Source organism: Taeniopygia guttata, chromosome 1 (assembly GCF_048771995.1).
Source record: "Taeniopygia guttata chromosome 1, bTaeGut7.mat, whole genome shotgun sequence".
Classification (NCBI taxonomy): domain Eukaryota; kingdom Metazoa; phylum Chordata; class Aves; order Passeriformes; family Estrildidae; genus Taeniopygia; species Taeniopygia guttata.
The window spans coordinates 91,386,048-91,403,415 of NC_133024.1; the positions used below are offsets into that span (position 1 = coordinate 91,386,048).

The 17,368-nt window shown below is 43.1% G+C and overlaps 2 protein-coding genes across 13 annotated transcripts in view; one reads left to right on the top strand and one right to left on the bottom strand.

Annotated features, from left to right (window-relative positions):
• Positions 1-8,610, top strand: part of CARS2 (cysteinyl-tRNA synthetase 2, mitochondrial) — a 43,648-nt gene extending 35,038 nt beyond the window's left edge. For all 5 annotated transcript variants that reach the window (XM_030280268.4, XM_030280260.4, XM_072933610.1 and 2 more), the window contains 4 exons: positions 73-196; positions 2,131-2,229; positions 5,475-5,735; positions 8,445-8,610. In XM_030280268.4, coding sequence (XP_030136128.2) covers positions 73-196; positions 2,131-2,229; positions 5,475-5,735; positions 8,445-8,519 — 559 coding nt within the window. In that variant the 3' untranslated portion in view covers positions 8,520-8,610. The remainder of the gene's footprint in view (positions 1-72; positions 197-2,130; positions 2,230-5,474; positions 5,736-8,444) is intronic.
• A 988-nt stretch (positions 8,611-9,598) lies between these two features.
• NAXD (NAD(P)HX dehydratase) overlaps positions 9,599-17,368 on the bottom strand; it is a 50,993-nt gene continuing 43,223 nt past the window's right edge. For 4 of the 8 annotated variants that reach the window (XM_030280197.4, XM_030280204.4, XM_072933593.1 and 1 more), the window contains 2 exons: positions 14,198-14,318; positions 9,599-11,828 (listed from right to left, as the gene is read on the bottom strand). In XM_030280197.4, coding sequence (XP_030136057.2) covers positions 11,678-11,828; positions 14,198-14,318 — 272 coding nt within the window. In that variant the 3' untranslated portion in view covers positions 9,599-11,677. Of the gene's footprint in view, positions 11,829-14,197; positions 14,319-17,368 lie in introns of those variants that run through there. The other 4 variants (XM_030280237.4, XM_030280226.4, XM_030280247.4 and 1 more) reach the window with 2 other exon arrangements.

Below are 17,368 nucleotides of genomic sequence, written 5' to 3' on the forward strand. Positions count from 1 at the left end.
TGAATGGATGAATTCAGCATACTGCTGGCATCTTGTTTGTCTTATCTTAAATGTTACCTTTTCTTTTTGAAGGCTAGCCAACACAAAAGCAACCGTGAAGGCTGCGTTTGCAGATGACTTTGACACCTCCAGGGCTGTTGCAGCAATTATGGACCTCATTCACCATGGCAACAGACAGCTTAAGGCTGTTACTAAGGTAACCCATTAGGATACAGAGATCAGAAAATGACAGCTGTCCACTGTCCTACTGCTTAATGCAGACAGATTAGTTTATTGTTCACATAAGAAACCAGCAGAAACAAAGCTCCATAAATTTTTGACCTTAATGGAGCCCATTTGTCCTGACCCTATCACAGGAATTGTGCATGGCTATTGTTTTGTTCTCTGTTGTGTCCAGAGGATGTTTCTTTCCTGTTGCCCTATGTTATTTATACCTAGGGCTTCTGAAAGGCCTGAAGCTGTTGTGACATGCTGCTAATTTTAGTGCTGGTTCTGTGTTCTTACCCTGCTTCTTTGCTTAATATCCATGCACAGAAATTAGGCTAAACTGGGAAGTGCTGGGGGGTGGTTGCTGCAGGGGCTTTGGCCAGCAGCCCCAGGTGCACTGGACAGTCTTGGTGGCGAGTTCAGCGTTGGGACTGAGTGGCACAGACTGTGACTGGCATCAGCATGAGTCTGTCTTCAGATGGCTTTTGGCAAATTAAGACCCTGTTAAGATCTCTTATGCTGACACAAAGAACCTGGTTAAGGACAAGACTTGAGCAATAAACACTGTCTGAAGCACTTCTGGGTTTTCCATTTAGCAACAGCTCCCTTTGTCACTCAAGGTGAGCACCTCACCCTTGTTGCTGTGCTACTTGAGTACTGGTGTCCTCACGTTTACTATGTTTGTGTAGTAAAAGAAATGTTGTGTACATGGTAATAACTGGTTTTAAGAGAGAATTAGCCTGTTGGTTTAGAAATCCTGCCTCACTCTGGTCCTGTTTTGGCATTGGCTTTCAATTTTGCCTTTACCGTTACCTTTACGAGGTGAATGAGCAAATCTTTACAGATTAGCCTTAGCCTTATCTTTACAAATTATCTTTACAATCTGGGTGAATCCCTGACCTGAAACACTTTGCAGCAGGGATCTGTAATGGCATTGCCACTCCTAGATACAACTACAAATTTTGTCAGTCACTGCTTGTTCCCTCTGAATTCCTCCTGTCAGTCATTTTGTTGAGAATGGGATGGGATATTTGTGGGGCAGCTGACTCAGATTTCTGGTTGAGATGGAGATTTTCTGGGTACAGCCCAGCTGTCTGGAGTTTTCTCTTTTTATTATGAGTGTAGTTTTTCTCTTTAAGAACTGTGAGTAAATCCACATAACTACTTACTTCTCTCTTTAGCCTTCCTGCTAAGCATTTCTCACCTTAGATGGCACATTCCTATTCCTTTCTCCCAGTGGCTTGCTCCAGCTCCTCCCAGTTCAGATCTTCCTATACATTTTAGACTATAGCTTATCTCAGGCCCTAGTGAAGATGTCAGATAAAATCCAGTATCAGCTGCTGATTTGCTTGTGCATGTCATCACTCATTTTTTAGGTAAGGGTTAGTCCCTTAAATTGCTCCTCAGTCTGTCATTTAATCCTTATTTTATTGCTGCTGCTGATTGCTGGTGCTACCAGGGCATGACAAAATGCCATACACTATCTCAAAGCGATCTCCACATGGATCAAATCAATAAGATACTCAAAAGAATTTGTTTTTAATCTTTTATATTATAGGTGCCCATGAACGTGGGATTTTGTTCTTTTTATTTTGTTTCCATACACACAGCCCTTTCATGCCCAGAAGTGCTATTTTTAGTTCTAATTTGCTGCACACATGCAATGTATGGCAGCTTCTCGCATCTCTTCTTGCTGCACAGGCTGGTGATAAGCTCTTTCCTTCCCTTATTTACTTAAATCCCTTCCCTTTGTGCTGTGAGGTGCTTTTGTATCTCTGGAAGATTGTTTGTCTGGGCAGGTGTTCCTGATGGAGGTAGATCTTTATAATTAGTAGTTTTCCCTTGTGGACTAGGCTGCAAAGAGATGCAGGGTTCTGTAATATGTATTGACTGGACAATCTCTTTTGAGTGTTTTCTGAACAGGATGCTGGATCTCCTAGAAGCTCTGTTGTGTATGGAAGCATTATTTCCTATATTGAAGGCTTTTTCAATGCCCTTGGGATGTCCTTTGGAGAAAGACAGGTAATGAAATATTTCTTCTCTGTGTTTGAGGACATGGTAGTAGCCCCAGTGTTATGTTTCATAGAGTGCTTTCTGAAAGCATCAGATGTAACAAAGTTATTGATGGTTTTAGTAAACCTTTCTGCACTGTTTGCAGTTTCTCCTGTGATGTTTTAGGAGAGTGTATGAACAGTGGAACAAAGTGTGGGCTTTTTAGTTCTTGGAGGTACTCCCATGTGACTTCTGCACCAATTTTGCTGTGGAAATGAAAGACTTGGGAATGAAACAAGAAACAGCATTGGAGGCCTTTAAATTGTCCTGTTATATGTCTGGCTTTCTCCAGCTTTTCCTCTTCTTCCTGATGGTTGCATCCAGGCTGGCTTTGATAGCTGTGTGAACATTTGCAGTTGTGAGGGGTCCTACTCCTCTGCAGAAAGCCAGGGGAAGGGGCTGCTTTGCCTTGAGCCATGGGGGGTATTGGGGAGGGGGGAACAGTGAGCTTACATAACTAGTTCTTGGAAAGATAGGAATGGGGAGAGAAAAAAAATGAGAGAAAAGCTCAAAGCAAAGTACTGAATGGGAAAGAGAGTCATCAATATGAAGGTGATATGCCAATGTATGGAAGCATTTAAAATCACACAAGGTGTTGGAGAATAGCAGGCTGTTCATTGCTCCTTTCCTGCTCAAATGCGGAGCTGAATGCAAAGTAGTGGAAACTTTCTGTAGAGAAACTCAGAGAAACTGTAGAGAAACTTCTGCAAAACAGAACAGTTATTCTGGGGAGGGGGAGAAGAGAGTGAGAAAATGTAAAATTATTCATCCTTTGAAAATCAGACAGTATAGTGGTAAATGCATTTATTTAGTTTGCCTCTATAGATTTTCTCACAAAATTTCTTTCAAAACAGTGTCTGGATGTAATTTGGCTGTGTGTTACTCCTCACAGCCTGTAGTTTGCATGTTAAATTTTAGTGGCATACGAAACACTTATATTTTTTTGTTAGCTGGATGGCAAAGTCACTCCTCTAGATTCTGGGCTGTCTGTATGCAGGTGTCTGCTGTGCCTATATTTTTGCTGAAACAAGTATCTGAATGCTTTTCTTTGTTTTAGGCTGTGCTAGTCCCTTTCTCTGTGTGGCAGGAGGATCAGCAGAAGATGCTGGTCTGAGATAAGCAGGAAGAAAGGAGCAGCTCATCAGACTCCTCTCTGTTCCTCTGCTCTTTCAGCTTTCAGTAAAAAAATCTGTCAAAATCTTCATCAGAAATGTCCATGGGCTACCACAATTTAGTAAATAAAATAGTGTGGGGATTGTTCCCTCACTCTTGAGACCAGCCAGAACAGCCTGGACACTGCTGTGCTGACAGTGCAGAGGATACAGGCAGTGGTGTTTGGGCCACCTCAGTTAGATATTTGCAAGTAGCCTGTGGCTCTGTCTTGCTCCTGGGCTGGGATTCATCTCAGCTAATCAGCCTAATGTAGCTGCCTGTGCTTCTGAAGTCATCAGTGGGGATGCTAAGGAATGTCTCATCTCAGTCTAGTGGGTGTATTGCAATAAGAGAGCCTTTCTCTCTCTGCATTGGCAAGAGATCTTATCCACAGGGGAGATAAGATGAATCCATCTGGAAAGGTGGTGAGTGAAAACCATTGTGCCTGTTTTAGAGCTGGGAAGCTTTTGCTCTCCCAGAGAGTGCAGAGTGTTGATTGTACTGCAGGTGCATCTGTGGAGTAAGCAAGGGCCAGAAATTTGAGATCAGTCCCGAGAAGCTGTTTTATGTGGCAGACTGGTTCATCTCCTAAAGCTGCTCCTCCTTTTGAAGGCTTTCACTCCAGTAGGTGCCTGGTTTGAACTCTTTCAGTGATGTTTGTTAGAGGCATGTTTCTTGTTCCCATCATCATGGCTTTCCCTTTTGTATTTCAGTATTTATCCTGCCAGAGGTTACTATGGAGCATTTCTGGCACTTAGATTTATTACCTTTTTCAATCTCATAAACTTTTTCTTTAGTATGGTTACATGTTTTGAAAGCTTGGGGAATTCACTGTATTTCACACTCTTTATCTTGATAGCTTCCCCCTCACCTCCTCCTCCTGCTCTTCTTTTTTGTCTATGACCTCTGAAACTCTGCTCCCTTTGGTTTCCATCCTGCTGTTTGGTGACTAAGCCCAGTCCCTTCTGGCTTTAATTACTCAGCTGCTCTTCTGCTCCCAGATGATGTTGCTGCCAGGAGCTTTGCCTGTGGCCTTGGTGTGTTTTGTGTTCCCACCCTCGTGTCCTAGTGATAAAACACTGCCGTGGGGTTCTCTTGTTCATTGGAGGTTTTTCCTTTTCCTCCCCCTCGGGAGTTTGCCTATAATGAGAAACAGGGATGGTGTCTCTGCCAAGAGTGAGACCAAGAGCCTGGCTGTGCTAGTGCTGAGGAGTGGCCTTCCTCTTCAGCTGACTCCCAAGCTCCTGTCCTGGCAGCTGTTGGAGCAGGACTCTGTAGGAGGAGTGAGTCTGTTCCTTTCCTGAGGCATTGACCAGCAAGACTCCTGCCAAGCCAGAGGAGGCCAAGGCAGCTTGGAAGTGGCTGAAGGGAGGAAGGGGCTCGACTGCAGCCAGGAAATATCCACACCTTGTGTGCAGTAGCTGCTGCTTCTGTCAGGCTTTTTTGAGTGGCTGAAACTTTGGGTAAGGTGGATCAAATGAAAGTTTTGTGGATTTGGGAAGGGTTTCTGTAGATGAAAGGAGAAAGGTTAGGATGGACTGGAGACTTAAAGCCAAAATACTTACTTCTTGTTTGTGTTTCCTGAAGGAGATCTGGAGCTCAAAGACAGAATAAGGGGCTGATGTATTCGCTGTCTTTGGACTTTTACAGCCAAGGAGCTGTCTGAGCTGGTGGCTAGGCTTCCCTTGCCATGTTGGATTCCTGTTACCAAGCCTTTCTGACATTAACTTGTCAGATCCCTTCTTAAGCTATGCATGCTTCTGGCATCTCCGAGGTTACCTGTGGTGATGAGTTCCCCGCTTGGGTTATGCAGTGTGTTGTGTTCATGTGAGAGCACTCTGCTCCAAGGTAAATGCTTTCTTGTGCAGGAATATGCTGAATTTCTTCCAAATGTGACTTCACGGTAACTTTTTGTCCAGCATTAGTGAGATGGTAACATTTTAATCCTACCAATATATGGAAGATGCACGAGCAAGAGAGGTGATAAAGCCTCACATTGCTATGGAGATGGGGTTGATTTTTTCAATATCAGATGTTTGTAAAGCACTCTGTTTGATTTCTAGGTGGCTCTGGGAGGAGACAAGTCTGCAGTGCTCTCCAGTGTCATTGAAGAGCTGGTGAGGTTCCGCTCGAAGGTGCGGCATTACGCGCTGGCTCTGCCGGGAGCAGCAGGCGCTGCACCACTGGAGGGTGCAGCGGGAGCCGAGGAACCCAAACAGGAGCAGAAGGAAAAGAGGAAGCAGTTAATGCAGGAGAGAAAGCCCCTCTTGGAGGCTTGTGACAGTCTGCGTGGAGACCTTGCTGCCTTTGGAATCCACATACAGGTAGAAGACAGTGACCCTCTTTGTGAGACTCAGTCACTTTTTAAGACAACACATATTTTTGTCCTTCATTCCCTTTCAGCAGCTTGTGGCGTGGTGCCCTGCACCCTGTGTGACTGCAGTAGCAGGAGGTGGAAGTCAAGCCCTTGTCTGTCTATAATGCTGCCTTCTCTTCTGCTCCCCCTCAGCCTTCTGCTTCCATGCAAGCCACTGAAAATCTCATAATAGTCAGAAATCCCTAAATTGCCCAAGTTCAATCCAGAAGGAATGGTGTGAGTAATGCGTGCAGCTTTAAAAGAGATTGCAAAGGAACTGGAAAGTAAACCAAGATGACGTGTGAAAATAGTGCCTTCCTTCTACCTACCCCACACTTCCCACCAAAAATAAGTCTTTATGAGAAAGCTGCTTTAATCTTCAGCAGCTTCATTCCCAATTGTTCCTGAGCCACAGGGACTTTGCCCAATTCCTGTACCACTCCTCTCTCTTATCCTGCTTTCTACTTTTAGCCTACACTGAATGCCAGTGTTTTTTTCCATTATTTCAGTGGCATCTCTGGCTTGAGAGAAGACCCTCTATGGCATTACTGCCTTCTCCTGGTTCCAAGGACCTGCAGTACTTCTTTAAAGTGCTGTTTCTTCCAGTTCCTCTTGGTCATTGCCCTTCTTGCCTCTGTTAGGCGAGGGTCAGTGTTGCTCCTTGACCACAGAATAATCCTCCACATTCTCTCCCTCCATCCAGTTTATACTGCTCATTTTTCCTTTCCTTGGGAACTGATCCTGGCAAGTCTGGTTCCATAGTTTTACCGGTGGGAGGATGGAAAGCACAATGACATTAGGGAGTGAGGGCACACATCCGCTCCAGCTGCCGAGTGTGAGGGCTGTCACTTGTCAGTGCGCTGTTAGAGCGGAGCGTGGGCGGCTCTCCCCTCTCTTGGATGACAGCGAGTATGCTGGCCAAAACCGGGGTGAGCGCCAGAGCCTGGTGATGCTGCTGGTGGTGGTGAGCTGCAGCTGTGAAAGGAAAGGGAAGTTGGAACATCTGCTTCCTTTAACTTGTTTGTAAATCTCCACTACACTCACCTGTCAAGCAAGTTTGCAAATCCAAACCGTGTACTGAGACAAAGTCTTGGAGAAGCAGCCTGCCTTTTCATCTACTGGAAAAATGCTGCAGCTCCACTTCCATCCTTTTGCAGATCTGTTTTGGTTTGTTTTTTAAGGGGATTTACATTTGAAAACCCCACAAATTAGTCTGAGCCAGGATTCAAACCATTCCATTTATTTAAAAAAAAAATATAATAATCCGAAGCTCAGCATGATCTGCCCCAGACTGGATTGCTCCAGAAGACAAAGCACAAATGGGCTTAGAGCACACAGAGCAAGCATCCGAAGCTGAACTCCGGCTTTTTTTGCTGATACTGTGGAAGTATCCGAAGGTGTGATACTTACACCTTGCTTTTGCAGATCCCAGAGAACTGCAAGCTGAGTGATGCAGCTCTGCAATTCCTCACACACGTGCAACAAGACACAACCTACACAAAGCAGGCCTCTCCCCACCCTCTTGCTCATCATGAGTCTGCCTGGCTGGGTCAGCTGATGCCAGAAATGCCTTGGTAAAACAACACCTAGCAGGGTCCTGCTTGCCTAATAAGTGCTTGAGGAAGTTACGTGAATTTCTCATTTCTGCCCAGCCCCTCATTTCCACAAAACATTTGAACCTCACACTGTGCGTGCATTAATGCCAAAGTGCTGCCCTCTGTCATGTGAGGCTCAAGCAAGCCAGCAACTTCTGAAATCCACGTGCAGGTGAAAAAGCGGAACAGATGAAGCAGACAAGCCTCAGCTCCATCCAGTGTGGACTGGGAACCCCCTGGTTTGAGGCAGGGCAGGAAGGGGGTGGCTTGAACAGAAGTTTTAACTTTCTTAAAAATCAGCTTTGTAGGAAGGGTAGTTTCTCCTTCGGGTTCTAGCTTGTGATTTCCCTACTCTGGTTTCTTCTGTCAGGTTGCTCATTGCAAAGGATGTTGGCTGAAGTTTACGTATATTGCAACAGACTGATGAAAAAAAATCCATGTGTATTTTCTTGTCATTGTGGCCTACTTCCAAGTGAAATGTAGTAATTGGGTATTTAGGCATCAAAGAGTTTTCATGTAAAAAAGATTCAACAATTCCAGCTGCTCTTATGAGTCAGTGCTGATGGAACTTAGTCGTGTGTCAGTGTTCAGATTTACTTTTATTTTCAACCATTGCAATCAAACAGCTGGTTCTAAATAGAATGTTCAGTTTAGCTGTAATAATGCCTTTCAAAAATATGACAGTATCACATTACAGACACTAAAATCAACAGGCTTCTGTCCTGAGTTCAGATCAAACATGTTCAGCAATATATTTGTATGTATTGAGATTTTTTTCAGGAACATGAGCCATTGAGACTTGAAAATACAATTGCATGAGTTGAGTGAAGCTACTCATATGAGAGGCTGCACCCCCCTGCAGCATTCCATACTGAAGAGGTGACATTTCTACTATTTCTTCCCTCTGAGCTAGGAAAAAATGTCTAGTTTTGTTTTACAACTCTAAGCATTATTACTAGCAGTGGCATTCCTGTGAGATTTTATTGCTACTTCTTTTGCTCAATTGGATGAATAGCTTTTCTGAGTGAATCTTGGTTAAAAATCCAATTGGGCAGGACTGACCTGCTTACTTTCTCTTACAGGACAGAGCTGCTGTTTCAACCTGGGAAATTGTGGAAGGAGGGCAGACAGAGAAGCAGACTGAGAAAAAAAGCTGATCCTTCATCCTTGGACTTGTTTTTTTATTTCAGCTACTTCAGCAACTGTTGTAAATACTAATTCTTTCAAAATAAAATCTGTTGAACAGAATGGCTAAAAATGATAGCATGTAATTTGAGCAAAACTGTTGGTACTAGTACTTGGTAAATAAATACAGGCCTTGCAGCACAGGTGGTGGAAGCATCCAGAATGCAAGGCAGCAGAGGAGCAGCTGCACTGATTTAACACCATGAGGCATAGGTCTGTTCTGCTGCAGGGACTGCCCCAGCCCAAAAGCTCTGTCATCTGCCTCACCCTGTGTTGCTGACCTGACACAGAGTTTAAACATAGTGAAGGCAGAGGCAAGAACGTTGGCCTCTGTTTAAGGTGAAAACAGTTTTATGTCTGTTGGGCTGACAGTTCTGTTCCTCTCAGACATAGGAATGGGGGATACTTTTAACCTTGAAGTATTTCCTTATTGCAGTGCTGCTGCTTTGATCCTGTGAAAACTTTAATGTAATATGATGGTTTCCAGTTACCCTAAGGCTTGTTTTCTTTTGTTTGCTTTTGCACAGAATACAAGGAGATTTCTCTAGCACTGGGAGTGTAGCATGCTCAGGATCTCTCCAGAATTGGGAAGATAAAATTAGGAGGTATATATATAAAATATGTTTAGCTTTAACCTGTTCAGTTTTTTTGCTGGCCATGGCTGTGGGCAGAGCCTCTTTTACACCTGAGGTGACCTGTGTTCTAGCACCTCTGTTGATACAGGTACTTACCTGGTACCTGCACTTTCTTTAAATCAATTTACAAATAACTTAAGAACCAAGCAAGGGTTCATCCACAAGGCACTTGTGTTTTCTTTTATACTGTTGAGAACAAAATGTATAGCTCTTTTTCTGCTCCCTTTCTCCATTGTCTATACTTCCAGAGAAGAGCAGGGTGTCTCTTCATTCAGCACTGGGGCACGGATGCTCATTTGACACAGCTGGTATTGTACATTTACTCGTGGCAGTGTTATTCTAGCAAAACAGTGAATGATGAGCAGCAGCTCAGCTGCTGTGTGAAATGGGATCAGCACACACCAAACAAAGTCCAGTTATTTTGCTATTACTTTTATTTCCTACCAAAAGAAACTGCTACATTTCCAGAATGTTTAAAAATTGTAACAATCTGTATACATTAGTGAATAACAGTTACAACTTCTGTGTAGCTTTAAAACCAACAGGGCAAGTTGAAATCTGTACTGAGCTCTGTTAATTGATTGACTTCGCCTACACATCATTTAGATTATAATACCACTGATGTTCTAATTACAAGAAAAAAAAAATCACTTATTTTAAAGGCAGTAGTTGTTTTAAAATCAGTTTAAACTTTCTGATTTCATTTAAAAGTAGTTGGGTTTCTCAAATGCATTTAAGGGGGGAAAATAATAGCTTACATTTCCCCTAAGATGCAGACAGTTTACAAAACTGCTTAAATTAAACAGTAAAACCTCATTTCTTAAGAGTAGTTTGTGAACCCTCATAGAGCAACACAAGCAAACACTTAAAAACCTATTTTAAAAATAGGTAACTGGTTTAAAAAGAAAAATGCATCAGGGTGAGGTAGTAGTCACAGTGCATCCATAAATACCAACTCTAAGGGCTGAAGGGAAATACCTGGAGTAGGCTTTCTGATTCCAGTGCTTTCTGCAGGCAGCTATTGGAAGGAATGAGAGCAGTCTGGTCTGTGAGACACCACATTCCAGCTGAGAGCACCACAGGGGTGGCTGTGCTGAGCAGGTGACACCTACTGCAGTGACCGGATGCCTTACGTGCTTGTTCTGGTGCTTCAATGAGCAGCAACACCTGGAGCTGGATTGGAGAGTCAAGGGCAGCACCCATTTAAATTTACTTTGCATGAACTTGCCTCCCCCTCCAATCAGGTTCAATCTCTACAAGCTTTGACTAAATCTCCTAAAATTTAAGGAATGGTCCTGTGCAAAATCCCATGGAAATTCTGCTTTACACCTAATGCTTGCCTGCTCTGCCAGTGCCAGATCAGTGTGGCTCTGACAGTGTCTGTCTCTCATGCAAAGATCAAGTAAAAGCCTCTATGCTTTTTGCTCTAAAAACTCCTGCTTTTTGTAGTACTAAGGACTGCACCTGAAGCTCGAACACTGACCACCCTGTTTCTGTTCCCTTCACTTGCAGCGCATGCTGCCTGCACTCTGCTGTGGAGGTACAGGTACGAGCCGTGGGCTGCCTTCTGTTTCTTCAACTTGTATTCCTGCTGGCTCATCGCTGCCCACCTACAGATCTGTGTGCTGGGCTGCTCTGAGCTCTAGCCCAGCAGGCACCTGGAGTTTTAGAAGCACTTCCCTCTAACATGATCACCGAGAGCTGAACCAGTTCTGCTGGGTTTCTTGCCCTACCTAGTACATCTCCAAATGACAATTTCACAAGTTCATTGTATTGAGGCAAGACTAGAAAAAGAATCAGAAACTTGTTTCTTTTGCAGGTAATGCTAATTATTGTTTAATGAATTTTACTGCCAAGATACCTATAGTGTATCTTTATTCTGCCAAGGGGGAACCTTTTAAATAAAAATAACAAGACAATGCAGGAAGGGACGCCTTGTCTAAATGAATGCTGCCTCTGGGACTGGGAATAAGAAAAGGCAACTAATTACATTCAAAATCTACAGCAACTCTCATGCATTCCCTTTCCAAAGAGGCTTACTTTTTGCTTCTTACTCTAATAGCATGGCAAAAAATTAAGTGCAATAGCTAATTCTAGACAGAGGGTCTAAGAATGACAAGTGATAACCTTGGTGAAATCCAAGAAATTCAGTTGAGCTGGTGGAAGAATTTTATCTAAATATCAAGTGCATTTTTTGCTGTTCACACTTTAGTTATTGCTCAATAACTATCAAAAAGAACAGAGGAATACTTTCAGTTTAGTTTTATTATATTATAACAGATCTGCAACTACAGCTTATTTCAGCCGAAACATTTTTGTATTCCAAACTCTTAAAAAATATCTACATTAATCATATTTTTCTATTCTTAAAAATAAAAAAATCTACCTAACATACCAATGCTGCTACGGCACTTGAAAGGGTGCATTATGTAAATTCTACGGTACATGTAATTACTCTTGCAGTCATTATTCTTTTCTTCTTTGCTGCTTTGGCTTCAGGTTTCAAAAAGTTTGTTAAAAGCTGTTCCAACTTCTGAAACCATGTCAGAGGCTGTCATTGAACGTCCAAATTTCTGAAAGGCTTGGTGGTTAGACTGCCTCGTGAGAGAGCAAGCTCCAAATGCAGCCACTAGAAAGGGATTTTGACTGAAAGGAAAAAAATAAAAGACAACATTATAAAGAGAATCCGAACACTTCTGTGCAATCTGTAAGGTGCTGGACATTGTTCTCAGACTCTTGCACTGCAGAGCCTTTGAATTTTTGTAATCAAATACTTCCTTACCCATGGCACAGCATGTGACTGAGTGAGAAACACCACCAGGGCCAAAGCACCCAAAAGGCTTAAAAAGTAGGGAAAGTGTTCCATGTCTAGTTTTACTGATGTGAAGCTTCATGCTTCCTTTCAGAGGAAGACGGAAGGTTCACCTGACAGCCTTTCAAACCCCTCTCCTCTCCATTCTCTGGGTGCTCCAGGGCCTTCCATTAGATCAGCTTAAAAGGGTACAGTGGCAAGTGAACACCACAACACAAGCGAAAGCACTGCTGATGCCTCCTACACACTTATGAACTGCCCAAGAGTGTGCACCCAGAACCAGATCTGTAATGCTGAACCTCCCCTAGAGAAGCCAGCACAGTCCAGAGCCATCTCTACCAGAGCATCTTTTCATAGGCTGGGCCATGGGAGTCACTTCTGCTGCCTTAAAACAAACAACTGCAGAATACTTCAGCAGCCAGTGCTGCACTTAGGTCTGGCAGATCAAAACCTCACAAAACTCAGCCTCAGCAGAGCATTGCTGCCTGGAACGCACTGAAGACCTCCTGACTCCTCTGCCAAGTGAGAGTTTTGTGAAGGATCCCAATGTAACACAAAGACAAAGCAGGACATGACTTTACAATTAGGTGTTACCTGAGCAAAATTTCCATGTAGTCATCAAGGTGCAGGAGTATTTAAGCCACCTTGAGAGGTAATCCTGGATGCCCAAATACTGCTCTGAAACAAGAGCTGTGTACAGGCTCCTGGGATCAAGGCAGCTAAAGCACTATACTCCAAGCACATCAGCATCCCCTCTACTCCAGTGAGGAATCCTACCTACTGTACCACTACTGTACCACTACTACTGTACCTCAGCACCCCTGAAAGCCAGCACAGTCTCAGTGTTTGAAAACTCTGTGCAGACCCGTTCTGAAATGCCAGAGCCAGGCACAAGCTGGAAGGGCTGGCTGGACTGCCTGCAGTGCAGTCTCCAAGAGGTTGCCCGGACTCACTGAACCCAAAAGGCTCCTCCTTTCCTGCAACACATGAGGTAGGCAGGATTGGTACAGCAGGTGTCTGTGAAGGGTCACCTTAACACCACTGCAGGAGAGACAATGCAGTGCTGATGCCAATTATACTTTTCCTTCATCTATAAAATAAAGGAGTTTCTGAGCAAGCTGTTTAAAAAAGCCACAGGAGCTCAAGTCAGGAGAGCCTGGAAAACACATGCTGTGTTTGCTAATCTCTCCAGCAATTTAATACTGCCGTGCTGTACCCCATGCCAAAATGAAGCCACTCTTTTAACGACTTAAACCAGAATTCCTCCTTTAGTGGCAGCTGCAAATTCAGATACCTAGAATGACAAAGGAAACCAAGATTGTGTATGTTAGATTTCAGAATTTTGAAGCCTGAGGCACCTTGTACAGTGCCCTTGTGGTAATACAAACACAGCCTGGATAACTCCCAGGGACATCTGATACTGTGCACCTGCATGGAGCATCCCAAAGGCTACAGGTCTCCACTCCTCAAGCTTCCACAGCTCCTGACTTACTGAGAAGAAGGACTGTAACTCCCTGTTTACGTTCCTTTCAATTTTATTTGAAGCTGCTGCTGCTTTCACAGAAAGGCTCCGTGACTATCTGGACCAGCTAGTTCAGCAGGAACTGATGTAACTGAACTAAAAAGCCAAAAGCCATCTGCATGGCTGCTTAACATACAACCAAAGTGGACTGCCATTTGGCCTTAAAAGAATTACTCTCTTTGAAACAGTATTTTATTTGCAAGTTTCGACACACTTATAATCCAATCTTTAATCCAATCCCCACTGGATTACTTAGCCACAATGCAGGAGGATTCACCAAAATAGAAAAAAAAACCAAAGCCAAACAACATGTGTTTTGAATTACAGAAATGTTATTGCCAATGACTACCACTTATTTATCCTTTCTACTTTCTACATTGCCTACATTCAATTGTTTTCAAAACATGTACCTCATACATAGATGTCCTTATGAACCGATCCAGAGGCTCTTTTCCCCCAGACTTGGGAGATGTTAGACTACTGCAGGGCTTGTCTTACTGAAATTATTATTGTTGTGTAAACTGCTCTATAACACCCTAATACTTTTATAAAATACTGGACAGATACCTTCTTACCAAAACGTCCAATTTCATTTGGAAATTTATATAATAGCAGGTCTATGACACTTGCCATAGGTGAACACAGACTCACAGCAATTAAATTAATAATTAATATTCATACCCATTAGTTTTCTCAGCTCCGGCAACAAATGCCCAGTGTGCCAAGACTCCAAGAGAACCAGAAAGGAGGTCTCCCTGTCCACCACATCTCCGGCTGCTTCCTTCATGACTGCACACAAGGACTGTGAACAGACAAACCAAAACCAGAGTCACGTGCTTTTATCCCTCTGCTTACTATGACAACACTGCAGCTACAAGGGTTACCCTCTGAGGCACGCAGCAACTAACAGGTGAGAGACTTAACACAGGCAGCAGAATATGCTGAAATACCCTTAGGAAAAAAAAAAAAGCATGAACATTTTTAAAAATACTATTCTCGTTACCTTTTATTCCTTTGCACATAACATTACACAATGTGCACACTTTTTCCACTTCACTCAGCCTGCACAGGTGACTTTAGTTATTCATGTGGCATCATGAGGCATCACCCTAAAGGTGATGGTGACCAGGTCCTTCCACAAAGCCATTGCACAAACATAACTTCAGTGTCTCTGACCTTCAGAGTTTGCCAACATACGCCAACGTGTTTACAAAAAGCAAATGCAAAATAGAACTAAAATCTCAAATGTTCTACCATATCCATAATGAAAATATCTTATTGAAACAGCCTTTTCTTTAGGCTTCCTAAAATGTACATGCAAGACACATTTATTTTTTCTGCTAATCTACAGTGTCCTCACCGTCCGTGTATGTTTCTGTCAGCAGTGTCACTGTGGACAGGCTGTGTCAGGATATCAGATGTTACATTTCTATTTTAAATATACAAAGGACCTTGGTCAAACTGATCTCTTTGTGCAGCTTTAACTATGAGGAACACACAAATGGTTTCACTACATTTAACTCCTTTGTTCTCCACTCTCAGCAAGCCCAGGCAGGAAGCCTGGAGGACATATAAGGCACATAAAAAGAAAACACGATCAGTTCTGTTACTCTTCTCCAAACTCTTGTGGGTATGTACCTACCCTTAGCTTTTTTCTTTGCTTGGCTCTGAAAAGAAAAACCCAGGAGAAATTTATTTTCCTCTCCTAGGAGAATGGAAGAGCTGGTGGAATCATGACCGGCCAAGTGTGAACCTTAGCATCTCCAGTCAGCTACTGCAGGATTCAGGACTGCACACACAATCAGTTGTGTGCTGCTGAGCATGCCAAATATACAAGCAAACGATAAAGCAAGACCAGGCATTGCTTGGACAACAGCTCTTACCTCAAGCCTGGGCTCGGTTTCTCCAAAGAGTATAAACACAGCAGCCTAGGTGTTTTAGAGGGAGTACTGCCCATATTTTTAACATTTGAAAAAATGTTTCTTTTTCAAACTAGTGGAAAAAATTTGCACAGAACTGAAGGACTTGCAGATACATCTTCCTAACTCACAAGTGGTAAAAAACTACATAAAGCCAATAAACCCCTTCCAGTTTGTTACATGCAACAGCAAAGAATTGTACTTCACTTCCATCTCCTAGTGATCATTCCTGCACTAATGTGGGGCTCATGAGGCCAGGCAGTTGTGCATGTTTGCTGCCACTGAGAGGGCAAAGATTCATTAGTCACCACAAGCAGCGCACACACCACTGCAGCCTTGCCAGCAGTTCATTTTCCCAATCACTCTTCTCCCCTTCCCCCTCCCCCTCTCAAATTAAGATTCTGTATGTGTTTCTCAGTGAGCAGTAGCTAATGTCAAATTTCACAAGTGTAATGCCCTTCTGAGTTAGCTATCTGAAGAAGGTATGCCCTTTTAGGTGGAGTGATTTATTCTTATTTTTATTTTAAATACAGTGCTTTGGAGAAATTACCTCTAATTCTACTACTTTGAAGATGCTATCTCACAGGATTTTCACTTTGAGGGCTTGAACTCCTGGCAGGAGGCAGGATGGAAATCCTCTGTTCAAAAGCTTTGGGGCCTTCTGACTGACAGCTGAGCACAAGCCCCTGCTTATTAGCTGTATGTCACCATCTGCCACTATTCTGTAGCCCCACAACCTTCCAGTCATTTTTGAGCTGTACAGGAAAGCAAGATCTCAAACTAGGCCAATTATAATACTCTGCTTAAAAAAAAAAAAAAAAAAAAAAAAAGAAGCGGTCTTTTGTTTGTGGTTTTAAAAAGTAAGCCTCAAATATGTACAGACTACCTCACAGGCAGTGACAAAAGCAAACCTTTGTACTCTGCACACAGATGCTGGAAAACAAATCCTTGGAATACCTTCAAAGAAGCAGAACTAGAGGAAATTCACTTGAATGAGGAGGGAGATATAATACAATTCTTGTGCAGAGGCTCGGCTGATAAAAGAACATCTCAAAATAAAAGGATGATGAACATGATGACAGGCAATGGGAAAAGGATTTAAAAACACTTCTGAATTACAGCTATGATTAAGAGCTTTTAAAATACAAGAAGGAATCCCACAGTGGCATCAAGACAAACTATTGAATCAATATAGGATACTTTTCTCACCCTTCTCCTAGAACAGCTAAACAAAACTGCTGTCTTCACGCTCCCCCAGTGCAACATCCCCACTGCATGTCTGAGCCCTGCTCTGAAGGCAGCTCCAGCAGCTCTTGTAGGACCATGGAGGTGATGTCTGTACATTGAACTGAGCAGCCACAACCAGTGGCAGTGTTACAAGACCTCAATTAGCTGGACATGGCTGAATAGCTATGATGCCAAGAAGGTGGGCAGCTCTAGTCCCTGGACACACGCACAACGCTCTGTTTACGTGAGGATGAAGCTGGTTTTGATGTGCTGTTCAGGGAGGTTGTAGCACGTTCAACTAGGGAGGGCATGTACATCAGCAAACATAGAAAATATGGTTCTTGGAAGAGTTGAGGAGTCCAAGATGACTGAAGGTGGGACAAGAAGGAAACTAAAAAGACTGAAATTACCAGAGTGTGTCAATTTTGAAAAGGCAGCAGCCAGGGCCACTTAAGGTCAATTAGTTTGACACCAGTGTGGATCAAAACAATGGAGAGGTTCAGTTATAGTCCCACGGACAGAAACACACAATTAATGCTGGTCAAGCTGGCTGTTACAGCAGGATGTCTATTTCTGTCTTCTAAGAGGTCTGAGCAACCAAATCTCATGTCATTATTTCTATGGGTAATGAAACAAAGAAAACCCACCTCAGTATAAGTAACAGACAGTTTTCAGTAGCTCTCAGGGAAAAAAAAATACCCAACTC